Here is a 27768-nt window from a genome sequence, read left to right as displayed (position 1 = left end):
AGTAATTTGAAGCTCGCTTGTTGAATTCTAATTTGTTTTAAACTTGCTTGTTTTTGCAATTCCGATTAAGAGTTCTGTAGAATATATGATATTATCCTTCAAATGTTTGGGGTAAAATAAACCATATTTGCGAGTTGTTGTCAGAATTGGAATTGTAGAGCAGATGTTCAGAGATAGTTAATTAATTGTTATCCCTAGACATGTGTTTCTTCAGACAGTAATTAACTACCTTTGTGTAGTTATTAAATTATTGGACTTATTTCAATCACTCACTCATCAAACTTCTCGGCGAGCATGCGCACTCCGTGAAAATGACAAGCGAGAAACTAGGTGTATAATGGCTGACACGGTTGTTCCGTTAGCGACAAGAGAATGTCTTCATAAAATACAAAACTTAATATTTCAAACCATAATAAATTTGTTTAAAGTAACACAACTATTAAAATCCGGTAAGTACATAAATTTTCAACTGCTTTACATATCACTTTTAACAAAACAATTTCCATAACGGGCACATCGCAAGTGCCGACAATGCGTGTTATGAAAACAAAAATGCTTCCCCTTCACCTTCCCCTTCACCTTACAAAACTAATAAACATACTAACATAAACAATACGTAAAAATATTCAGAATTTTAATTATGATTATTTTTACATCAGTTTCATCTTTCTATGAAAAAAAATTTTTTTTTTTTTAAATTTAAATATTTAACCTACATCTAACAAAACTTTTAATGCTTATTCCTAGATCTTAAAAAATAACGAGATTCCTGCTGATCATTATTTACACTTTCGGAATCACTAGTTTCAGAATCATCTGATGCTAGAGATAATTCTGAATTTTCTTCTTCCAATTTACTATATTTACACATTTCATTTCTATACCTTTCAAATATTTCATTTAAACTACTTGAATCATGCTCTAAATCTACAGAATCATCACTGTCAGAATCAAATTCTACAGGTTTCTGAGATTCTACAAGTTTCTGAGATTCTTTATCCTTAGTAACTAAATTAGAGGTATTTTCACATTCCTCTGGCTTACTTAACTCCAAATTAACTACCTATGATATTCTGCTACTACTTCATCCATGTTTGACTCAATTTGATTATCACCACTCTTACATTGTACATTATCTGAATTATGTACCCTGAGAGTTCTAAAATTTCCTGCAGTAGGTTTTGTTTTACCCAAATTAAATTTTCTACTTTGCTGCATATTTGAATTATGAGCTTTAAAACTATTCCCTTTTCCATTATTTGATTGTGAATGAGATGCACAATTAGTTCTAGGAAAACAACGCTCATCTTTCAATATTTAATATTTATCCTACCATAGAGATGATCTCTGTTTAGCGTTAAGCTTGAGATGGGAGGAGGTGTGGCTACTATAGTGTGTGGCTACACCCCGCAAGTAGGTTGTGATGATGAGGAGAAAGAGACATTCTGGAGAGAACTTGACCAAGTGGTAATGGGAATCCCTGATGGTGAGAGAGTGATCATCGGAGCAGATCTGAACGGGCATGTAAGAAGGCGACGAAGTGGTGAAGAAAGGGTACATGGAGGTTGGAGTAGTGGTGAAAGAAATGAAGAAGGTAAAAAAATCATAGAATATGCTGTGGCCTTCGATCTGGCTATAGCTAACACGTGGTTCAAGAAGAGAGTTGGGCATCTGATAACCTATAAGAGCGGGGATAGAATGAGTCAGATTGACTATATTATGTGCCGTAGGAAACATCTGAAGGAGGTGAAAAACTGTAAAGTGATTAATGGAGAAAGTGTAGCAGCACAGCACAGGTTGGTTGTGGTAGACTGTGATATAAAAGGGGAAAAGAAGAATAGACGAAAGTGGTGGGTACAGAGGAGAATAAAGTGGTGGAAAATGGAAGAGGAAGGACCAAGGAATAAGTTTAAAGAAGAGGTATTGAAAGAAATGAAGTTACCTGAGGATGTGGAAGAATGGAATCGGAATATTAGAAAAATTGGAGAAGAGGTGCTTGGTATAACATCAGGAAAGGGACCACCTGAGGATAAGGAGGTATGGTGGTGGAATGAGGAGGTGCAGTTGGAGATCAAGGAAAAGAAAGAAGCAAAGAAAAAATGGGACATGACTGGAACTAGAGCCAACAAGGAGGCATATAGATTAGCAAAGAAAAATGCAAAGAGAGCTGTAGCAAGGGCGAAAGCGAGGGCAGTTGATGAGGTTTATGAAGAACTGGAGAGAAACAGTGGCGAAGCTCAGTTGTTGAGAAAAGCGAAAGCCAGAGATAAGCCCTCGAAAGACATAACATCAGTCAAGCAGATAAAGGATGCCTCAGGAGTAGTATTACAAGACGAGGACAAAATCAGAGGAAGATGGAAAGAATATTTCCGAAAACTACTAAATGAGGAGAATCCAAGAGAGAGGTGTGAGGATGGAGAGGCAAATGAGAAACCGGTGCAAGACATAAGTAGAGAGGAAGTGGTTTGGGTAATGAGAAAAATGAATGGAAAGGCTGTGGGAGCAGACCAGATACCTGGGGAAGTATGGAAAAGTTTGGGCAGTGAGGGCGTGGATATGTTATGGGATCTGATGTGTAAAATAGCCCAACGGGAAAAGATACCAGAGAAATGGAGGAAAAGTATTCTCGTCCCAATCTACAAAGGAAGAGGAGATGTTCAAGACTGTGGCAACTATAGAGGAATCAAGCTGATGTCACACACATTAAAAATATGGGAAAGAGTAATTGAAGCAAGGTTATGGCAGGAAACGGAAATTGTTGAGGAGCAGTTTGGATTTATGCCAGGAAGAGGGACAACGGATGCAATATTTGCGCTAAGGCGATTGATGGAGAAATATAGAGAGATGCAAGTGGATCTGCACATGGTGTTTATAGATCTGGAAAAGGCATACGACAGAGCGGCCAGGCAGGAGGTATGGAGGTGTATGAGGAAGAAGGTGGTGTCGGAGAAGTACGTGAGGTTGGTGAAGGAGATGTATGAGGGAACAGAAATTCAGGTCAGGTCTAGTGTCGGCATGACAGAAGGGTTCCCTATTGTCGTAGGGCTACACCAAGGGTCACCTCTGAGCCCCTACCTCTTTGACCTGGTCATGGATGTACTAGTGGAGGATGTCAAGAAGGAGGTACCATGGAGCATGCTGTTTGCCGATGACATTGTTCTATGTGGATCATCCCGAGAGAAGCTTGAAAATACACTGGAAGAGTGGAGAAAGGCATTGGAGGAGAGCGGCATGAGAATTAACCGGGTGAAGACTGAATATATGTCAACGGGGAGTGACGAGGATATCGTCATACGGCTCCAGAGTGAAAGGCTAATTTCAGGGAAGAAATTCAAGTACCTTGGGTCGGTTGTCGAGAAGAATGGTGACCTGGATGAGGAAATACAGCACCGAATAACATGCGGTTGGATGAATTGGAGGAAGATGAGCGGGGTCCTGTGCGACAAGAGAGTGAGTTAAGAGGAAAGGAAAGCTCTATAAGATGGTGGTGAGGCCAGCGATGCTCCATGGTGCGGAGACATGGCCTGTAACCAAGGCACAGGAGAGGAAGATGGATGAGTGGTGTGACAAAGAAGGACAGGATAAGGAATGACTACATCAGAGGGACGGTTAAGGTGGGACCAATTGGCAAGAAGATACAAGAAAGTAGGCTGAGGTGGTTTGGACATGTTGAGAGGAAGGGTGAGGAGTATGTTGGTAAACGAGTGGAGTTTATGGAGTTGGAGGGAAGGAGGAAAAGAGGCAGGCCCAAGCTCAGGTGGAGGGATAAGATGACAGAGGATCTTAGGGAGAAAGGATGGAGTCCGAAGGATGCCTTGGACCGGAGAACTTGGAAGAGGAAGGTTAAAGATTGGTGCGCCGACCCCGTTTAACATGGGATAAGACAGAGTGAAAGAAGAAGAAGAAGAGATGATCTCTGTTTCTAACAATTATTTTTTTTTTATTTCCAAGTGTACCTATGTATTATTATATGCACAAGGGTTCACTCCAATTGGTGCAATGATCTTAACTCTTTCAGAATCCAAATAATCACTGACTCGAGACCAAAATACAAAATAAACACATTTAATAAAACAAAAACAATATATATATACACTTCAAACAACTTTACATAACTAACTACAAATTAATTGGATCCAAGGCCTTTTGTTAATAATTGGTGGATTTTTATATTGAGGAGATTATTCATAGATATTATATCTTAATATTAATCCTAACATAGAGAATGATCTCTGTTTCTAACAATTATTTTTAATTTAGTTCCGAGTGTACCTATATGTTATTATGTGCACAAGGGTTCACTCCAATTGGTGCAGTGATCTTAACTCTTTCTTTCAAAATCCAAATAATCACTGACTCAAGACCAAATACAAAATAAACACATTTAATAAAACTAAAACAATATATATACACTTCAAACAAATATTACATAACTAACTACAAATTAATTGGATCCAAGGCCTTTTAAAAATAAACTTACACTTAAGACTAAACTAAACACTTTGTTTTCACAATGACAAAAATGTTCATAGCCAGTTTCTTTCTCTGTCAAGGCCCTTTTCAGAAGATATATGACTCTATTCTTCATTTTACAGGATCCTTTTTCATCACTCATGTAGCACACATAAAAATCTTCCTGACTTAATTCTGTCTCTCTTTAGTAGAAATAATAGTCAGATCTGGCGTCCTTAATACAGATGAAACTTCCTAATCAGAGTTTTCTCGAACATTCCTTTAGAACGTAAATAGCAAATTCTTCTTTTATTCACTAAATGCTTATTGACAGTCTTAACTCTTCCAATTAAAAAAACTTGCAGCTCTACTATTACCTTTTCGGAATCTTACTATAAATCTTTCAATTAGTGTTTCCTCCAGTATTCCTTTTAAAATGATTTATAGCAATATTTCCCTTTTATTTATCCACATACTTATTCTGCATTAAAACTTAATAGTTCCACGATTCCCTTTTCGGAATATACTATTAATTTTCCTCCGACTGTCACAAAAAAAAACTTAAGTTCCTTCCGAACCTAAACGTCTGCCGCCCTATATTCTCAATTCCTTCCAAACGCTCTCTTGTTTACAGGCGTTACTCAGATACCGAATGCTTTCTTGTCAGCTGTCAATCACTCATCAAACTTCTCTGCGAGCATGCGCACTCTGTGGCAAGCGAGAAACTAAGTACTGTATAATGGCTGACACGTTGTCTCCGTTAGCGACAAGCGAATGTCCTCATAAAACACAAAACTTAATATTTCAAACCATAATAAATTTGTTTAAAGTAACACAACTATTCAAATCCAGTAAATATATTAAAATTTTAACTACTTTTTTTACATTTCACTTTTAGCAAAACAATTTCCATAACGAGCACATCACAAGTGCCGACAATGCGTGTTATGAAAACAAAACTAATAAACATACTAACATAAACAATACATAAAAATATTCAGAATTTTAATTATGATTATTTTTACATTATTCTTCAAATGTTTGGGGTAAAATAAACCATATTTGCGAGTTGTTGTCAGAATTGGAATTGTAGACCAGATGTTCAGAGATAGTTAATTGTTATCCCTAGACATGTGTTTCTTCAGACAGTAATTAACTACCTTTGTGTAGTTATTAAATTATTGGACTTATTTCACTTTATTCACCAATTCATCTTCATAGTCAAAAAGATATGAACTATGCACATGTATGCATGGAAGCATGCCAGCTGACAACAAAAAAGGCACGATCCTAGTCCTAACTGACTCCCTCCCTCCTGAGAGTACAGTTTACTCATTCAGCTGAAGGTTTTAAGGTGATAGCTTTCCAGATTTTTGGTAGGATGAGGTAGCTTTATCTACTTATATTCAGAGAATACTATAGTGTTGTGGTAGGTTCCAGAAATAGTTGCCCAGATTTGTATCTACTTCTTTTCAGCCATTTTCTGTCTGCTGCTGGACGAAGGCCTCCTCCAGTTCTTTCCATCTTTCTCTGTTCTTGGCAATGGTTGACCAACTTTCCCCAATTCATCACTCCACCTTCTTTTAGGACGTCCTCGGCCTCGTTTCCCTTCTTTAGGAATCCAGTTCATTAGTATGGTGGTCCATCGCTCATCTTCTCTTCTGGATAGATGTCTGGCTCTTTCCATTTTAGTCGCTTGTGATGAAGAATGATATCAGTGATGCGAGTCTGGCTTCTTATCCAGGTGTTTCGCTTATCTTTTAATGTGATGCCTAGCATCAACCTCTCCATTTTCTTTGAGTTGTTGTTAATTTATTTGCCAGTGCTTTTGTTAGCGACCAAGTTTCACAACCATATGAGATGACCAGAAGTATACACTGGTTAAATGTCTTCCTTTTTAAACAGAGTGGGACATCATTGTTTTGAAAAATGCTTTTCAATTTTCTGAATGTTCTCCAGGCAAGTTGATTTAGGGAGGTTTCTTCCATTGGATCTGGTGATCTGTGTCAGTAGCATGGTCTTCCACTCCAGAACAGATATAGTGTGTATGTGTGTATATATATAGATAGATAGATAATAGACATAATTTATATTCATCCATTTGGACATTAGCTGTCCTCCCAATTTGTTCAAAATATGTCATTTTGCAAGAGCAATACTGTAAACATCAGGATGATATCTGTATTAGGAGTTCTTTACTGGCAAGGGGTATGGTAAGGGAGTCTGAAGGATGTAGAAGGAATGTCTCCTTTAGGTTTGTATTGCCTACTTACATTAAAATTTTTTTTAAAAAAGTACATTGTTTTATAAAGATAATATTTGTTTTCAATAAAATTTTTAAAATTCATTCATCATTGATAAGACAATGAATACCAAAAACCCTTAGGTCTAACATTCATTGATTTTGAAAAGGCATTTGATTCAATCTCAACATTAGCTATTTTACAAGCTCTTTGAATTTGAATTGAAATGCAGTTGAATTTATATATATATATATATATATATAAATTCAACTGCATTTCAATTAAAATTCAATTCATCTTTAAAATCAGGACCAGATATGAAATTTCCTATAAAAAAAAAAAAAGGGGAGCTGACAGGGAGATGCCATTTCACCTAAATTATTTACTGCAATCCTAGAATAAATTTTTAAAAACTTGGATAAGAAAAATAGAGGAATCATGGCAAATGGGAAATAATTAAATCACTTATGATTTGCTGATAATATTGTTCTTTTAGAAAACTTTGCAGAACTTCAAATGATCACTGAATTGAATATGGAAAGTAAAAAAAGGAAAGCTTAAATATAAACAACAACAAAACAAAAATACCATATAATAAATACGTTACCAAAAAGCCAGTACAAATGGGACACTAAGAAAATTGATACAGTAACCTCCTATATTTACCTAGGACAAAAGTAGAGGATGACTGTAAAGAAGAAATTATACATAGAATTCAACTTGTTTGGATAGCCTTTGGGAAACACCATGAAGAACTCAAAGGAAACATCCCAATCTGCCTTAAAAGAAAAGTATCCAACAATTATATACTTTTGGTTATGACATATGGAAGTGAAACATGTACTTCAAATAAAAAATTGATCATCAAGTTAAGGATTACCCAGAGGAAAATGGAAAGATGATTACTCAGTATTACCATTCAAATTAGAAAACTCAATACTTGGGTCAGAGCTCAGACTAGGGTGAGAGACATTATAACAGCCATTAAAAGATTCAAATGACAATAGGCAAGTCATATTGCAAGAAATTACAATTGAAAATGGACAAAGTTAATATTAGAATGGAATCCTATCCTAGAGACGGAAGGAAGACCAAAGAGATAGTGGGAGGATGAGATTAAAGATGGTAGGAACTCAGTGGCAAAGAAAGGCTCGAGATAAGAATGATTGGAGGACTTTGGGGGAAAGCTTTCATCCAGCAGTGGACAGAAGATGGCTGATGATAATCATCATCGATAATTAAGATGATATCAATAATAATTATGATAGTACTACATGAAAAAGTTACGCTATTACTAACTTCCAATCAACAATTTTCCTCCAAAGTAATCTTATCTATCAAGACTCAGACATTATCAGATCTAATATTTTTGTCTTTTAAGGAACTTTTTACTGTATCAGTCCATCTTCCTCTGGTCTTTTTCCTGCCAACCTGACAAAGAACACTTGTTTTGCTAATCTTTCCCCTCTCCCATTCTGTTTAAGTGATTGTCACCTGAAATTAGCTCTACTAACAAATTCTTGAATGCTAATAATGTCAAGTTCTTTCCTAATATCCTAATTTTTTAATGTGATGTTGCCAATGATGCCATCTGTTCATTCACACCACTTTCCCAGAACTCTCATATCAGAGGTCTGCGGTCTTTAATCAAGTATTTTCTTTCTAACTTAGCTTTCGGATCTACAAGTTAAAATTAGTTAAAATGCTGTCTTTTGTATACAGCTCATTTGGTGTTTTGACTAATTTCTTTCTTATTCCATATAAATTTATTCACCTGACTTCCTACCATATTTTCATATTTAAGTTACCATCCTCACTAAAAATTGTGCCTAAATAGCTGAAATGTTTTGCTTTTTGTATAGGTCCCATTCAGAATACACTTAATGTTTTCAATGCTTCTACCTGTTTTCATTTGTCTTTGTCTTTTGCTAATTGCTGATTTTCATATCAAATTTATTACAACAGTTATTCAATTTAGTCAGGAAATCTTGCAGACTTTTACTGGATTGATTTAGAAGTATAACATCATCTGCATAAAGTAAAGAGCTGAAATTTACATCAATTTTGATATCAGATTTAATACTACTTTCCTTCATATGTGAGCCATACAGATAATGAATAACAGTGGAGACAATGTGCACCTTTGTCGCATACATGATTTTACTTCAATCCATCTTCGCTTACCTCCTTCAATTCTAACTGCTGATTTACAGCTTAAATAGAGACTATATAGTGCTTGATATAATGTTGAATTTAACCATATAACTGGAGCATGTTGAACAGCTTTCTTCTTGGCACCTTGTCATATGCCTTTTTGAGATCAACAAAACTTAAATACAAATCATTGTTATATTCCCAAGATTTTTCAACTGTCTTAAACTGAAAATCTGTTTCTACCAATCTGAGGAAACTGGGAGGAAACCTCCATGTAACCTTTCAAGGAATGCAGAGAACTGACCATTAGGTTTCTGACCTAATGTCCAATTCCTATCCTCTCATGGTTCACCCTGTTAGGTATCTACTCAGATACTGAACAAACGCAGATGGGCTGACATTTAGGTTTTAGCAAACCAAACTCTATTCGTATTGGCTTAAACCACAATGTAAAATGATGGTGCAACACGACAAATTTTAAAATTGTCTAAATTAAATTTAAAATTTGCTTGAAGTAATTTTTAAAAAATGGTTAGCACATTAAAATTTTTATATGTTGTAGAATTAGTAATTTTTATTGGGTTTATCATCTGCATTATATTCTTGTATCTTTAATTGAGGAAACATTAATTTGAAATTATTTAAACTAAGGGATATTGCATCCCATATTGTTGAGTTGCCCTGTGTTGCACTACCAGATGGACTATCCAAGTATTTGCTTACGCCTGGACTCGCCGAACTTTATTTATATAGTTTCTATATTCGGCATGAAACTCTTTGAGTTTCTTATTCGGCTGTGAAACAATATGGGATGTAATATCCCTTAGTTTAAATAATTTTACGTCGCCAAATTGAAGCCTTTGATTCTTCATACATTTAGTAATTAATTTGAAAGTTAATTTGTAATAATTATGTTTGATTTGATGTGCAAAATATTTACTAATTAAACCTAAAAACAAACAAAAATGATAAATTTGGAAAAATTTTTTGATGGGGTGTGGGGTTATCATGGATTACTGTAGGGAACGAGCCTGTAAAATGTTAAGAACTTCTGATCTAGATGATAGAGAGCAATTTTTAGTGGGTAGATAAGGTTAGCTAATTTTTAATATAGCCTAAAGGAAGTCTGTGTGTTATAACTTTTAAGATGATGTGAATTTTTTTCCCCCCCAGGGACTACTCCAGAGGTAAAAGATAGCGATGGAATTTTGTGCACGGTGTTGTGGTGGTGGTGGTGGTGGTGGGAGGGGGAGTTGTAAGAGTATCAGGAAGTTCACTGACTTTTTAAATAAGGTCATTGGTTCAAAAAGTGTCTTAGATGTGATTGACTTTGGACTGTTTCTGGAAACATCGTTCTCCAAATCTAAATAAATGTGGCTGTCTCACCTTTCCAAAAATGTTTACATTTTTGGTAAGGTGAAGGGGAAGCATTTGCTTAAAAAAAAAAAAAAAAAAAGTGTTCTGAGATGGAATCTTCCACACTATAACATCCTCTGAATGTTGTAGCCATATTTATTTAGATTCTCTGAATCTAAATAAAAATAAATATGCTTTACCTTACCAAAAGTCTGTGAGACTTTCATCTTTAGACCTTCAGCTGAACGAATATGATTTCACTACAGCACTAATACAGGTTTAATAACCGAATAAACTTAATTAAATATTATCCCTGGGTGTATTTAGCTGTCCCAGTAAGCTTTATTTTAACATGCATTTTTGCACAATTTCATATACATTTATTTTACTGGCCTGCTCTGTTATCTGATTTCATATTTAATTTTCTATCATTGAAAATTGTGTTTAAGTGGATGAAATTTTTACTTAATCTGTTCTTTGAGAAAGTAGTTCCTTATTCTTACCTGTTTTCATAATTTTGTCTTTTTATTTCCAATTTTCATAGCAAATTTATTACAGTAGTTATTCAGTGTAGTTAGAATTCTGAAGACTTATAGTGAATTTATTTAGGATTATAACATTCTTCATAAAGTAAAGAACTGTATTGAATATCTCCAATTTTAATATCAGGTTTAATGCCACTTCCTTTCATAAAGTGATTCTTGTTGATGAAATAACAGGGGAGAGAGAGAGAGAGCAAACACTTATGATTATATATGAAACCATGTATGTCCTTTAGTTTGAACTGTTGGTTTACAACTTATGCAGGCTCTATATTGCTTAGTATAATATTCCATTTACAACAGATAATTGTAATATTTTAACAGTTTTTCTTGACTTTTTATCATCCTTTTTCTAGATCTGCGAAATTTAAATATATTTTGTTGTTCTGTTCCCATTATTTCTTCACCATTTGTCATAATATAAAAATCTGTTCATACAACTCCTATGTGGGGTTCTGTCCAAATTTCCTAACAAATTTTCTTAGTCTCAAATAATCTTGCATACATTTTATTTGGACCATTGGTAGGGAAATTGATGTGTCATAATTCCCACTTTCAGTTTTATTTACTTTTTTTATAGATGGGTGCTATAAAAACTGTACTCCAAGAATCTTGAATTTAACTTTCTGACCATGTCTTTTGAATAATGCAGTAACCACATTAAAATTTTTATACCTCTCTATTTGTGCATTTCAGGTTGAATATTTACTTCAGCTGTTTTTCTTCAATTTAGGCTTCTGATGGTTTCTTCTTTCTCTGGTATTGATATATACTCTTGATTGCATTTTTCTTGAGTTATTTTTATTTATTTTTATTTTTTTACTATTATTTACAGTCTTTCAACTGGGTGATAGTTTAGTTAGCTGGATGATAGTAAGGCCTTCATGTTTCTGGTATTCTCTCTGCTTGGATAATTTGCTTGTTACAAACTTTTCTGATATTACCCATTCATTTGCTCACTGTAATGGACCTTAAGTTTTGTTAGTTCCATCTTTTCTCTTTGCTAATGTATTATTCCTTCTTAGTAGAGCCTGGCTCAGCTAGTTGCAATAAAATCTGGTTGTTAGGTAAGTTCATTGAATTGCTTCCAACCAATTTAGTCTCAGCTATCATGATATATTCCTTTACCATGATTGGTAACTCTTCTGACTAACCTTTGTCTCTCTTAATATCCATTAAAATTTGAATGATTAAAAATTCTCTTAGCATCCAATAAAATTGAGTACTGTAATCCAATGCTGATCTGGCTTCTATATAGTTTTTTAATCACAGTGTCACCTACAAAGGGTTATAAAATTGTCATATGAAACAGGACAAGAAATATATAACATACAGCATGTAGGTGCTATACAAAGTTGAAGCCCTGTAAAATCCGATCAAAATAGAAGATGTTATGAAGGCTGATAAAAACTTATTGTTGGATAATACATTGTTAAAATTACTGATTTAGGGATATTTACCATTACTTTCTCAACTTCCATGTAACTTTCCTTGAATTTGTAGTCCATGCATAATGACTGGATCTATTAGTTATCTCAGTCCTTATATTTTAATTGATATGGTGAATGAAATAGTAGTATGGACAGTGAAAATAGAGTGAATCTGAAACAACAAGAAAAACTATTGTTATGCTAATACAGTTAACTATATAGCAAACTCATAGGGATAATAGGAATAATTTCTTATATTGGATTGTTTGCTATAGTGAATTTCCTTCAGAATGGCAAGGTGCTTGTTAATAGACTAACTCAGCCGTCACATCTAGTTGAACATATTATTTTCTTAGATTAGAATATAAATCTGCATGGTAGCATGAATTTGGTGACTTAGTTGTTTTATAATGTCTTTATTTGCATGTCTATGTAATGCAAATTATCAATTTCAAATATAATTCAAATTATTTTGAATTTTATTTGAAAATAATTTATCATTATAATTTTAAATTTATTTTAGCACTTTCAGTTTTAAGTTTACTTTTAAGGTGAAATATCTCTTGTTTGATTTTTAGATAATTCTTGCATTTGGAATTCGAATGTCTATTCAAATGGCAAATCAAGATCATCCGTGAGTTTGTTGGTTTCATTGCAGATGTTAATTTTCATTTTTGTGTATTTAGAATTGTATAGCATATTTTTTTTAAATTTCAGATAATAAATTGCACTAGAATTTTTCATAAACTGCTCTGATGTTACCAATGAAATATAACTCTTTCATTAGCTCTGTATTTAATGTGGATATAAGAATTTTGATAACATCAGTTTTTTTCAAATAACTATTGATATATGTAAACTCTTCATATAGTACTAAAGAATATCATAGTGCTTTAGAAGTAAGTCTGTTTATACAAGGTTTTTTGCAAATTTATAATTTAATCTTGAAGAAGTATGTGACAAGGCATAAGAGAAAAAAAAAATATTTGTATAAACAAACTAATTTCTAAAGTATCACCTGCCATACATAGAATAAACAAATCTTAATAGTAAACATTACATTTATCTGTCAGACACATAGCTTATTGTTTGTTTTGTGTTGTATAATATCTGTCATAGCTTAATTCATAGATTTGTATATCTTTAATGTATGCTGACTAAAGTTGGGTTAAAATAAGATTCAACAATATATGGAATTCCTGTAAGTTGTCAAAATACCTGATGTTTTTCCTTTCCTTTACAAATAGTTTATCTGTCATCCTTTCTTTTAGTGTTACACAGTGATCAGCATTTATTTAAAAATTTTATGGAATTTACAACCGTGTTAAAAAAAATTTTATTATCCCAACGTTTTGATCTTCATATCAAGATCATTATCTGGAGCATACATAAATATACAAGACAAGCTCAGTTACATTATTAACTGTAGGATAGAGAAACAATGATTTGATCACGTGTTATTCTACTGGCATGACCTCTAGTGAATAAAAAGAAAAAAAATTACATCAAGCTAAATTCTATTTATGATGACAGGATTAAACATTCTTTCTTACAGATGGTTTTCTTTCAGAAACAATGATGTCCTATTTTTAGTATTACAATTGTTATTTAAGATACTGGATTTTCTACAGTCCTGATTATAGTTGTTCTTAGTGAGGAAGGTTCCATGGGTCGAATATATGCCTTCCATATGTTTGGGATTTTAAGCCCATCATTATTGTTCAGATTGAGGTGGTTGATAATGATCTCACATGCTTCCTTAAATTTCCGTTCATGCCATGTTTTAGTGCGATCTAAACAGCTAGTGCTTTTCCAGTCAATTCTGTGTAAGGTATTCAGGGCATGATCCGAAAAGCCAACTTCACCATAATTATTATATTTAATGTGTTGTTTATGTTCTTTTTGTCTGATAGGAATTGTGCGTCCTGTTTCTCCTATATATGGTATGTTGCAAGTACAATAAATCCAGTATACTCCAGGGTGGGCTAGGGAGGGAGTGGGTTTTTGGATGAGTTGAGTAAGCTTTTTAATTTTGTGGGAGGTTTAATGGTGACTTTGAGGTTGTATTTTTGTAGTACTCTGTTTATTTTGTCTGATGTTCCTTTAATGTATGGAATGTTTATAGTTTTACTGTAGTCTGGTTTGTCTTTGTTTTATATTGAGGTTTTGTAGATTTTTTAATCCAACTGGGGGGGGGGTTCCCCCCAGTTGGATTAAAAAATATTTGCATGCATAAGAGGATGGCTGACTGACAGATATCACAAAGTGGCATATGGAGGGGGGGGGGGGGGTAAATCTGCAAGATTTAAGGTAATCAGTGGTGTACCACAAGGATCAGTCCTTGGTCCACTGTTATTCAACCTGTACATTAATGACAGTGGGAAGGATTTGACAGGCAACATACAGCTATTTGTTGATGATGCAAAGATAGGCAGGGTAATCAGGAATGGTGCTGATATGCATTACTTACATAATGATTTGAATAGCTGGAATTGTGGGCATGGGAAAATGGATGTCAGTTCAGTGTCAGTAAATGTAAAGCCATGCACTTTTGTGTGATTAGATATCTAATGTCGTATTATATTAGTGGCAATATGCTAGAAGAAACTGATCAGGCTAGTGATCTTGGAGTGTTAGTAGATAGGAAGTTCGCACATCATGGGCCACATGCTGACACAAACCTTGAATGTGAAAATTAGGAAGTCATTTTGTCTCTTTACATAGCCTTGATAAGACTTCACTTTGACTACTGTGTGTGTAGGTCTGGTCTCCTGGTTTATATTGTGATTCTGATATAGATAAGAATTGATTCCTAATAAGTTCAGTTCTAGCCACTGAATGGAGAAACTTTTTAAGATCCTTCTTTAGTCAATTTCCAAGTCATTGATCTCCGACACAGGCTAGTAGGTTTTCCTCCTTGAAACTAGAGTTTGAAACTGCCATTTCAGAATACACTTACAGCTTCAGACAACAAAAATGCGAGTGTCAGGATTTAGGATTATAAGATGACAGCAGTTGTGTAATGTGCTCTCTCTCTCTCTCCCCCCAACAACTTAAAAAACTCGTAGCTATTGATAATGACTAAGGTAGAACCACTTATCCACTGATTTCCCCCCCCCCCCCACACACACACAAATATATGAAGCTATGCCTAGAATCCTGAATCATTGGGCACTTATTTAATATATTCTTACATCATAAACAAAACTGTCTGATTCCTTATGAACCCTTCAAAGATGAACTCTCACTGTTGTCTTTATCACGTGTTTACTAAGTAATGAGATTTTTTTTTATTATTTTTTTTTTGAAGAGGGGGGGGGAAGATACGCTAAAGGTTCGATAGAAAAGAGACTTAGGCCATTACTGTTATAGGGGAAAGTATCAAGTTCACATATTAATTTAATTAAATTTATTAGACATTTAAAATGAAAATTCTTAGATAATTTTTATTATATACTATACATTTCATAAACAAAAAGCCTATTAATTTCACACAATCCATCATTGTGATGTGATGTGACAAACTATTTAGTGTGTTGAATATCAGCACAAAATGGAAACATTACCTCTTATGTCATAATTTTTAGAGTAACCTATCTCAAAAAGGAACTTTGTGGTATGCTGAAAAAATTTTGGGTTCTCCCTGAAGGAACTGTGTATTCTCTATTTCGCAACCCAACCCCTCCTGTGACATGGTAGTACTATTAGTTGACCGTGGATTAGGAACACACAAAATGACTTTTTAATATCACTTCATCTCTATTAGCAAAGAAAGGGTCATACCATACTATGAAAATCATTTAAAAATAGGCTTAAGTGAAATGCGTCTGAATCTCACATACCCTTGGTTCAGATATTTCTGTTCCTTGGATTATATGAGAGTTGAGCAGGGTAACGATTTTTGGTTCAAAAGTGTAACAAAACACATTTACATTTTAGAATGCATACTTGCTAATACATTGAGTACGTATTAGCAAGTATTAGCATACTTGCTAATACATACTCAATGTAAAAGAAAGATAAAATATATATATTTATTTTTTATTAAGGATAGAGAGAATAGGAGAGGAGGGGGGAGTGTTAATGATATCAGATGACTTGATATCCAGTTAGAGTTGAGACCAATGATTATAGTGCTACTGTTAACAGTATTTCATGTGGCAGTGAGTTTGAAGCCATCTAGTATTAGTATGAGGTGGAATCTAACAAGATCAATTACATAGTGGAGTGTTGTTACAGACCTGGTATATCGGTTGCTAATGAAGAAATGCATCACCAAATAGAAAAGATGACTGCAAAAAGAGTAATCATAATGGGAGACTTTAATTATCCAAATATCAAATAGATAGCAATAGAATCTCATGAGAAGAGTGAAAATGAATTTATTGAGTTGTTGCGGGACAACTTCCTCAAGCAGCATGCGACAGAAGGAACTCGAGGTCAAAGAGTGTTGGATTTGATTATAGTGTCAGAGGGCGTTTCAGTTAAAGATGCAACTGTTTTGCCTTTGGTTGGTGACAATATGAACAGTGAAGTTGAAGTTCAGAGGCCATGCAGCAAAGATTGCAAATACAACTAAAAAGATAATTGCAATGCTGCAACGAATATTTACATGTAAAGATAAGGATGTCATTTTTGCCTCTTTACAAAGCCTTGATAAGACCTCACTTAGACTGTTGTGTGCAGGTGTGGTTGCCTGGTTTCTGTTGTGATTCTGATATAATGGAGAGAGTGCAAAGGAGAGTGTTAAAAATGATATCAGGATTGTGGAATACTGATTATTTATTTGTGGACTGCAGAGACACTAGCAAACAGGAGAAAGATGGGTGATATGATTGAGACTTACAAACTTCTGAAAGGATCATACAGGATTTCAGTTGGTGGAATTTTTCAATTTATGGAGGGTGGGGAAAGGACAAGAGGGCATCCTTGGAAGCTGAGAATGAATGCTACTAAGAAGGGGTGAAGGCTAGACTTTTCTCTCATAAGGGTGGTGCATGATTGGAATGGATTGCCATTGAATGTTGTGAGTGCAAGCAGTGTGAATGAATTCAAGAATAAGTATGATAGCTGGTGTGTGAGTGTGTAGTATAATGCCTCCCTCGATGAGTCTGTGACTCCCTGTAGGTCTCTCTTAATAATAATAATTGTAAATTTCTTATAATGTATTATTAAGCTTTTTTTTTTAGTTTTTGTAAATAGAGGCGTCTAGAGTTTTTCTGGTCTTGTTGGCTGAGCACTTAGTGAATCCACAGCTATTTGGAGAGTGGGACAGTGGTCTCACACTGGGCATGGATGTTTGTGATTGTCTTTAGTTAGAAGGCAAATTTCATTGCCCAGTGTGAGACCGCTGTCCCGCTTATTAGAGGCCTGAAGTTGCTTGGAAAAAAGTTCCATGTTTGGTCCCTAGAAGGCCCTGGACTATGTAAAAAAAAAAAAAATAATAATAATAATTAAAAATAAAGAAATGTATAAAAGTGATAAAAATAAAGGGAAAAAAAAATATATATATACACACTTAGCTCACCCACAGTACAAAATATACTATAGGTTTGCAAATAATCTTTTGTGGGTTAGAGCAACATGAAAAAAGACTCAGTTTGCTTGAGTATTAAGTTAAGATTGATTTTTCAGAATAAGTGAATTATCAGAGCAAAATACATATATCTAGGATCTTACTTATGTGCTTAAATTTCAATATAGAAATCTGATACCACTTGCAACCCAATTTTAGGCAAAATCAGTGATAGGATTCAGTAAATGATATTTGAAACAAACTTTATACATAGGTGCTGAAGGATTTTATTAATTGTTGACTATTAATATTCAATATCAGTGTAGTGATTCTAATAAAATAACCAGATTATTGATAGCTAATATAATTGAACATGATGATGCTATTTTCATACATGTAGATTATATATAAAAACAACAGCAAAAAATAATAATAAATAAATTTTAAAAATGGATATAATATGTATTAGCCACTGAATTAGAAACTTTTATTTTATGTGTAGGCATAATTTTATGTGACTGCCAATAGCAATCCTCTTCGATTTCTTGTACATAGTTCAGTGAGATACGGATTGGGAACAGTCTTCATTATATGCTTTGGTCAATCACTACAGGAAGTTCTGTTTGTCCATACAAGCCTTCCCAGACAATGCCGAATCTTGTTCCTGACAGACTGGCTTAAGACAACTGTTATTGTGTCTTAGACAAGCAGTGGGGTTATTTTTCCACTGATTAAACACCCAGGATAGTTCACCTTTTTGAGAAACCAGTCAGCTCTTCTGTTTTCAAAATCGTGACTTCGCATCCACAATAAGCCCTTTATTGAACTCCAAAAGATCCTTTATTTTTCCTGTTGTGATCAATGCTTTGACGATTACTAACCAGCAGCATTATTAAATAGTTGCCCAGAATATGTGGTGTTGCACTAACCAAGAATTTTGCATATACATTGTGTAAGTGTCATTTATACATCTGCATAAAGGTTTCTAATTCAGTGGCCAGTATGTGTATGAAAGGAAGAAAGGGAATAGTTGAAATGCAAATCTTGAATTATGTTTTATTGGTTTCGTTGGATCACAGTGATGGTAATATATGATTCTCCTGCTTTTATTTTTAATCTTAAGAACTGAGTTGGTCAGTTTAGTACTGTGACTTTGGGGTTGATTTTCCTCCAGATGCTCTGGTTTTCTTCTGAAAAACTTTAAACTGGTTTTGAATGTATTTTTGTAATTAAGTATACTTCAGCATGCAATAGGAATTTTGGAAATCATTGGTGCAGAGTTGGAATACAAAGTTTTTTTTTAGAACTGAAATCAGTAAAGTAATTGACTAATTTGTGTGGGCAACACATCTAATTGATATGCTTATAGGTATTGCAGCCTTTCACATGTAGTTCTAATATATATATATATATATATATATATGTATATATATATATATATATATATATATATATATATACATAAACAATAATTGCCAGTTGGCCTGATTGGCCAAGAGATTAGCTTATTTCCTCTCCAGTCAGCTGGCTGCAGTTTCCAATTTCGCAGTGATTATGAATGTGGGTGATTGTCTTTAGGTAGGAAAGAATTTCGTTGCCTGATATGAGATCACTGCCCCTCTTATTGGAGATCTGAAGTGGCTTGCAAAAGTTTCATATTTAGCCTCTAGAACAGGTTTTCTAGATTAGGTAAAAAAAAAATACAAAAAAATAATAATTAATAAAAATAAAAGAAAAAGTCTTAGCCTATCCACTGTAGTGTACTACTGTACTGTAAGTTTACAACCTTTTGTGGGTGGAGTCATATTAAAAAAAATAAAAAAAACTTATGCCAGTTTTTTATTTTTTCTTTAATTAATGTGTAGAAAATTATTCCGATTATTCCATCTGATTTTATTTTATTCTGTCTAATAAAGTTAAACTTTGTTTTTAATTTAGGTATGGTTATCATCATATGCGTAATGTAGCATCTTTAATTAGTGGAGTGGGAATTTTCTTTTTTGGCACTGGACTTTCACTCTATCATGGTATTGTGGGAATTTTAGTTGCTACTCCAGTTAATTCACTCTATTGGGTAAGATAATTGATATATTTTCAATAATTAAAAGTGATAAAACTCAAGGATTGGTATAATTTTTAAAAGCTTATATATTTGTTATAATTCATCCTCTCAACCAGTCCATTGCATTTATATAAGTTGAAATGTATAAAAGATCTAATTAGCCTTAAACCAGAGTTAACTAAAAATTTAAGGAATCGAGGTTTCATATGAGGGTGGTCTGAAAAGTACTCTGCCTCGACCATAGATGGCAACACTATCAGCAAGATGGGAAAATTAAGGGATCTGCACTATGAATTGTTGGAACATCCACCCTATTCCCCAGATTTGGCTCCCTCTGACTTCTATCTCTTCCCAAAACTAAAACTCTTCCTCACTGGTCAGCGTTTTTCTTCGAATCAAGAGGTGATTGTACCTGTAGAGGGGTATTTTGCATATCTTACTGAAAACCACTGCAGGGATGGGATAATGGCGCTGGAGCATTGCTGGAATAAATGTATTAGTCTTAAGGGAGATTATGTTGAAAACTAAAAGTAATTTTGAAATTATAAATTCATTTTTTTCATTGTTAGGCCGAGAACTTTACAGACCACCCTCGTAACTAGATTGACTTATATTTCCTTTGCCTTATCTTCAGAAGTCAACAAGGCAGATCATATGGGTTACATCAAGTTTCTCCAATCTAGTATTTGAGAGACTTAACAACAGCACCAAATCACAGTTCCAAAGATCTTCATAGAAGGTACTATAAGAACATCTGTTTAGAGAGGTGTGAAGTCCAACATAAACACTAGTATTTACATAAACCTGCACCTTCGTATATTATTGCTTTATCAGAATGGCAAGTTCTGATAATTGATGGGTTAGATAACTGAAGTACAATTACATGTTATAGAAGTCTTTGGCATGTAAGGATCATTGTTTTGATGGTCAGATACTATGACCCTTCAATTAATTGAAGGGTCATAGTATCTGACCAGTTAATTTCATTTAACTTTGTTCTGTCATTTCCGGCACTCAGCTAGAGAGGCATGTGGTGAAGTTGTCTGCAAGGATAGAAAAATTAGAACTCCATGGTGGACACAAGGAAAAGAAGAAACCATATCAAAAGTTCCTGGCAAATAAATCAGCTTGTGCTCTTAGAGAATACAAAGACAAATGTAAGAAAGCTAAACAGTGTGTAAAACTAGCTAAAGAAAAGTCATGGGAGGACTTTGGCAAGAACATAGAAAATAAATATCAAGAAGGTGGTAAGATATTCTGGAGGTTGGTGAAGAAGCTTAGAAATGGAGGAAAGAGTGCTGTAAAAGGAGTGATAAAGATGTGAAAAAGGAGAGATAAAGGTGACATGAAAACAGGGGGGGGGGATATATCCTTGAAGTATGGAGTAATTACTTTGAAAAATTGCTAATTGAAACTAGCAGTGATAGCACAGTGGTAAAAAACACTCAACAGGCATGCAGTCAGGAATACTTATCCATTCTTGAAGTAGAAAAAGTCATCAAAGGCTTGAAATGTGGAAAGGCAGCAGGAATAGATGATATTCGACCAGAAATGCTGAGATATGGTGGTATAAAAGTCTTACAGTGGCTGCACTGCATAGTTCAGAATGCCTGGACAGAGGGACGAATTCCCAATGATAGGAGTAGAGCTCTCATAGTACCCATATATAAAAAGGGAAATAAAACTGAATGTGAGAATTACAGAGGTATATCTCTATTGAGTGTTCCTGGCAAGATATATGCAAGTATACTCGAGAAATTGTTGAGAAGAATTGTGGAAGAAAAGCTTGGTGAAGAACAAGCCGGATTCAGGTCAAATAGAGGCTGTCAGGATCAGATCTTCATTTTATGACAAATAGTTGAGAAATCTTGGGAATATAACAAAGATCTGTATTTAAGTTTTGTTGATTTGGAAAAGGCATATGACAAGGTGCCAAGAGAGAAGCTATTCAATACACTACAGTTCTATGGTGTCAATGGGGCATTATATCAAGCAATACTTAGTCTTTATTTGAGTTGTAAGTCAGCAGTTAGAATTGAAGGAGGTGCAGAAAGATGGTTTAATGTTAAATCTGATGTGAGACAAGGATGTACATTATCCTCTCTGTTATTCATTATCTATATGGATCACATTATGAAGGAAAGTGGTATTAAACATATCAAAATTGGAGATGTTAATGTCAGCTCTTTGCTTTATGCAGATGATGTTATACTTCTAAATAAATCCACTACAAATCTGCAAGATTCTCTGACTAAATTGAATAACTGTTGTAGTAGATATGGTATGAAGGTCAGCATTAAATAGACAAAGACAATGAAAATAGACAGAATCATTGAAAATGTCAACTGTGTTGTGAATGGAGAACCTGTGGAACTAGTAAAACATTTCAGCTACTTAGGCACGATTTTTAGTGAAGATGGTAAATTAAATATGGAAATAGACAACAGAATGAACAAAGCTGGTATGGTAGGAAGTCATTTGAATAAATTCATATGGAATAAGAGAGAAATTAGTCGGAACACTAAATTAGCTGTATACAGGACAGTGTTCAAACCATTGTTAACTTATGGATCTGAGAGCTGGGTCAGAAGTAAAACACTTGACCACAGACTAGAGACCGCAGATACGAGAGTCCTGAGAAAGATTAGAGGCGTGAACAGATGGCATCAATGGCAGTATCATATTAAAAACGAGAATATTAGGAAAGAACTTGACATTGTCAGCATTCAGGAATGCATTATCAGAGCTAATCTCAGGTGGTATGGTCACTTAAACAGAATGGGTGAGGTAAGATTAGCAAAACAAGTGTTCTCTGCCAGGTTGGCAGTTAAATGACCCAGAGGAAGACCAAGATATAGGTGGATTGATACTATACAAAGTGCCTTAGAAGAAAGAAATATAAAATCTGATGATGTTGGAATCTCGACAGGTAACAGACTAATTTGGAGGAAAATTGTAGATAGGAAGTTAGTAATGAAGTAAATTTTTCATGTAGTACTATCATATCCTGTACACCCTTTGAGGCATATGGCAGGAATTTGATGATGATGATGAAGTTTCCTCAAAAAAGAGGAAAAGTTGGCGTATGAGAATTAATGTTTTAGTTGTGTATTACAAGTCAGTACCTGAAATGCCAATTAAGTATATAGTTATACAGTAATTAAAGTTTATTACAGATACTAATAACTAAATACCAAGTATATACTAATTAGAGAATTTTCTTGAAGGATTTCATCAGACTTGTTGTTTACTGTATCTGATGTATGATGAACATTCAGCTAATCTCTCTCTCTTTCACACACACACACACACACACACACACACACATTCATTAATTTAGTAGCACAACATTTTCTTAAACTTTTCCACTACATTAAAGGAATTGTAGTACTTTTTTGCAACTCAGATGTATCAATCAACTGCAATTACTGAAAATGTGAGTTGGCTCTGTTTCTCTTCCCCTCCCCTCCCTTATATCTCACCTCCTTTTCCTTAGCATCACTTCTTACTTCATTTAAATCCAATTACAGGAAAACCTCACTTAATGTGATTAATTAATCCAATTAATGTGCTCTAAGCAAAATCACGTTAATCGAATGCAATAAACAATAGGAATAATTATAATTCATTAATCAGTTAGCATAAATTTGCAAAAAAATTTACAATTTAAGCTATATTAGAGGATAAAATCATTAAAGTTAATAAACATCAATTGCTTAAATTTTTATTTAATGTTTAAACATTTGACTGAGCTACTTTTTTACCAAAAAATTAAGTAAAGATGTTTGAATCATGCTCGACTTTTTCGTCTTGTCATGCAATTTGTGACAGCTGGTGATTGCTTTATCAGGATTTCGCTGGACTTTGAAGCTTTTTTCCATATAAGGATCAGCATCAAACAAAATTTCCTTAGCATACTTAATGTGATTGTAAACTAGCTCAAGTTCTTTTGCAGTTAGCTTCTTAGTAGTAATGTACTCTTTTTGTTTGTACTCCTTATCTTCTCCATATGCACACTGTTCTTCTATTTGAAGGAGATCATTCTTGCTTAACTGTTCTGAATGGGAATCGAGCAAGTTTCTCACATCTTTATTATCCAGTTCATTAAATGTAAGTCCTTTTCCAATTGTGCTGATTTCTTCAATAATGTTAGATCTTGGATTTTGTGCACGATAAACTAACATGGATTTTAATTTAAAGTCATCCTCTGCATTGTCTCCTAATAAAAGCATAAGATGATCTTTAGGTACTTTATATCTTGGTTGAAATACTTCAGTTTTAGCTAGCAAAGTTTTTTGTTGGCATACGCTTCCAAAAGAGACCAGTTTTTGTTGATGTTGAATACTTGCTTATCATCATAATCACCCTCCTGAATTATCCTTTGCAATTCTTCAGGAAACTTGGCCGCAGATTCCCCCAGTTATTCTTACGTTATGCAGTTCAGTTTGATTTTTAAAATGGTCAAACTATCCTAAACTCACAGTAAAGCTTTCATATTCCTCTTGAAATTTGGTCTTTCAATGAGGTAAAAATATAGAGAACTTGTGTCTGAATATTGCCTTACTAAGAGGTTTTTTTTTTTTTTTTTTGTTATAATCCTCAATCCGGAGTGATAGAAGATGCTCCATCTCAGTCATTAAATGGCTTCTATTTCAGATGATCTGCTTTCTTAAATAAGCAGTAGCAACTTTTCCTTTTTCTTTGTATTCTTTGTTCTTATTTAATATAGTCCAAACTGTAGACTTGCTGTATCTCAGGTCTCACACAATCATTGTATTGCTAGCTCTACTGTCATGTCTCTTAATGACTTCCAGCTTTTTCACTCGCTGCAGATTGGCGACAAATTCACGTAATGTAAAATTTCGCATAACGTAAAAATATCACATTAACTGATTAATCACTCTTTTAAAGCGGTATTTAGCATCATTTCACTCAGTCGCACTATCTGATTATCACACATATCGAATTTGCGTTAAGCGAAGTTTTCCTGCACAATTAAATCCCACTTTCCTGAAATAATTGCTGTTAGCATGGTATCTCATAGAGAACACTTAAGTTTGTCATGCATTCAATTGTTTAGATTTCAGTCAGCCAAATGGGAAAAAAATTAGCTGGATGTTTATGATAACACAATTTTAGATATTATCCAGCAAATTATACACCATGTATAATGGTCTTGATATTTCTCTTTTCTAGCAGCCCATTCTTTCATATTTTTTGTGAATCATTAGTTCAGGAAGTTAGTCTTCACTCAGAATGAGCGTTAATGTAATGGAACCAGGACTGTGTTGTATGCAGGGAGAGGGAGAATCTTCATTACCAACTTCTGAATTTTTTTTCTTGTATTAAGCTTTGTATAGTTGAGAATAGAATGGAGGTTGGCATTGATGGTACATCCATCTGGAACTCAAAATGGACTCTGTCCTCAAAATTCCACCAAATATATAAGTTGTTCTTGAACCACTATCCTGTATGATCAGAGGTGCTGTTTCAACCAGATCAGTCTGGTGAGTGTTTGGGCAAAATACTCCTTTCATCTCAGATAAGTTTGTTTGATGAAACAGTGAAACATTCATCCCTAGGATTGACACATGATTCTATACAGATATTGGCACTATGTTCTAGTGTCATTTCTTTCTGAACTTTTCAACAGCTTCTATTGACCTGCCCAAGTTGATGAAGAAGATGCTGCACAGTTTCCTTTAGATTGCTGAGTTTGTTTGGTAGTCTAGTAATACTGGTGGCTGGAATTGACTTCAGTGGCTTGATGCAGCATCTTGGAGTCCTGTCCTTCTACTTATTGTCCAGTGTTCTACTTCCAGCATTGACTAATCTCTCCTAGTTACTCAGTGTTTCAAGGTCATCAACTGTAGTGAAAACAAGCTAAGGTGCATTTCACTGTTGGCATAATTGATTTCTATGATTTCCCTAATGAGATGTGGATTAGTTTGTGTTCATTATATACATGTATGCACTTCAAATGATGAATTTGATGCAAAGGTTAAAATATTGAGTAACTACACGTTCATAATAAGTGTTTTCTGAGTGGCTATCCAGAAAGAGATTAGTCTTTGAGAGTAATATTGCTTCCTCAAACTTTCTGAATGAGTGTCATATACAATTCTTATTAATAGCAGCCTGGGCTGTTACTTGGCAGATGCTAATGTAATTAAACTAGACTTACAAAATAAAAGTTCTTGAATTAGATGATTTTTGCTACTCATTCTAAGCATTTAAAAAAATCATCTGACATTAAACATAAATGATACATATATCATTTTTATTCATATCCCCTCCAGGCATGATCTAGTAGAGTAAGCCCCAGCTAGATTATTTACCAGTTGGTTGCGAGGCATCCTGGTACATTACCCTCAACATGAGTCCTATGTACTATCTAGTGGCCACCAGTATTTAGAACCACGTAATTAGTCTAATCTCAAGTTGGAAAGGTTTAGGTCTCTGTAGTGTGCTCCATATGCTCTTGAGGGTTTTTCCCACACAGCCATATGATTTAAAAAAAAAAAAAAAAATGGTTGTAAACCAGAAACCAACCCAGTTCTGGGGACCAAATATATCAACAGCCACTTCAAATTTCTAATAAACAAGGCAGTTTATTTTCACCAGGTTAAAAGTTATTTACCACTTGGGAGTATGGCTGGCATTTCCTTTTTGGTGGCAGTACACACCAAGGTTTCTAGAGCTCCATTTGTAGCACACTTCAGAAAGCTGTTGGTTGACTTGTCTTGGAGAGGCTTTATGATGTATACCACCAGCCCATATTGAATTGGTAGTATAAGAACTTTTTTGGATTCACTAAATTTTACAAAGAATATTGCTGAGCCTAGAATGAATGTTATTATTCTCTCCCATCACTTTTTTTTTTTTATCCCTGATTATGGGGCTTTGTTGTCTCATTCACAAAGAAACATGACAGTTGCATGTCATGTTTGAGATTGCTGCCCAGAAGCAGACAGAATTTTCAGATCTTCACTTTACCAAGAAGTTCAAAGTTTTTGCAAGTATTTTTTTAAGTAAGCAGAATGAATGACTGAGATGGACACTTTTTTTAGATGAATCAATGAGCAACTTAAATTGTCTTGAGTTATAATTAGTTAAGGTGTCTGACTCCTCTAGAAATATTGCTAGAGAATACATTAATGAATCTTCCTTCAAAAAAAGTATGATATATATAAATTAATCTCATGACTTTGGTACTGAAAAAAGGACTTCCCTTGAACATGCAAGCGAATTCTGTAGTTTTGGGTCTCTCTGTCCCAGAGTATCTGCCAGATCCTTTGGTAGATCAAAGGATCTTTCATCTAGATCTCTTACCAAATCATTTAATTTGCTTCACATGAACTGTTGTGGTTCACTCTCAGTTTTAGTCTAAGAGCAAGATGCATTTGAAGTTGAATTAGTTGTATTAAGTGAATCTGGTAGTTGAAAGTGTTAGGTAGAGATTATGCTGCCCTTGAGTCACAGATCTAATGGCAGACATAAATTTCTCAAATGTAGATAGGAAATATCTTTTTGATTCATAATGTTATGGTCTCCATTTTCAGTTCATGTCACATAATCCCTCTAGCAAGAGTAAGAGACTGTTATCTTGAGCCATTTTCTCAGTTTATCGCATGTATGGCAAACATTATGTGGCACCTACAGTTTATCTTAATGCATAGTTTTCATTCAAAATTATGTATATTATGCATTTTTGATAAATTTTGTAATATTCTGGCATCCCTTTTTTCACCAGGATGCATAACTGAAAATTTAAACATAAAACAAGAAATGTGTTCAGACAAAAAACAATACTTATACTGACATTTCCTAATAATGTGCTGATTGCTAATAAACTCTTGTGGCTAATCATTTTTACTTTTCCAAGTCTAGATATTCTGCTAAAAATGTAGATAGGAAATATCATATTGTATTGGTGGGGTTATGCTAGAAGAAATGGATCAGTTTTGAGATCTTGGAATTTTAGTAGATAGGAAGTTGAAGTTCAAGAACCACA

The 27768-nt window shown here is 34.2% G+C and overlaps 1 protein-coding gene across 1 annotated transcript in view; it reads left to right on the top strand.

The window, feature by feature from the left end:
* ZnT49B (solute carrier family 30 member 9) overlaps positions 1–27768 on the top strand; it is a 244361-nt gene that overhangs the window by 139500 nt on the left and 77093 nt on the right. The window contains exons 11-12 of the mRNA XM_090395926.1: positions 12756–12811; positions 19631–19766. Coding sequence (XP_090252052.1) covers positions 12756–12811; positions 19631–19766 — 192 coding nt within the window. The remainder of the gene's footprint in view (positions 1–12755; positions 12812–19630; positions 19767–27768) is intronic.

This window comes from Typopeltis vanoorti, chromosome 7 (assembly GCF_054136105.1).
Source record: "Typopeltis vanoorti isolate ZY-2024b chromosome 7, IOZ_Tvanoo_1.0, whole genome shotgun sequence".
Classification (NCBI taxonomy): Eukaryota; Metazoa; Arthropoda; class Arachnida; order Uropygi; family Thelyphonidae; genus Typopeltis; species Typopeltis vanoorti.
Note: the sequence above shows the minus strand (reverse complement) of the source record. Positions and strands in the feature narration are given on the sequence as shown.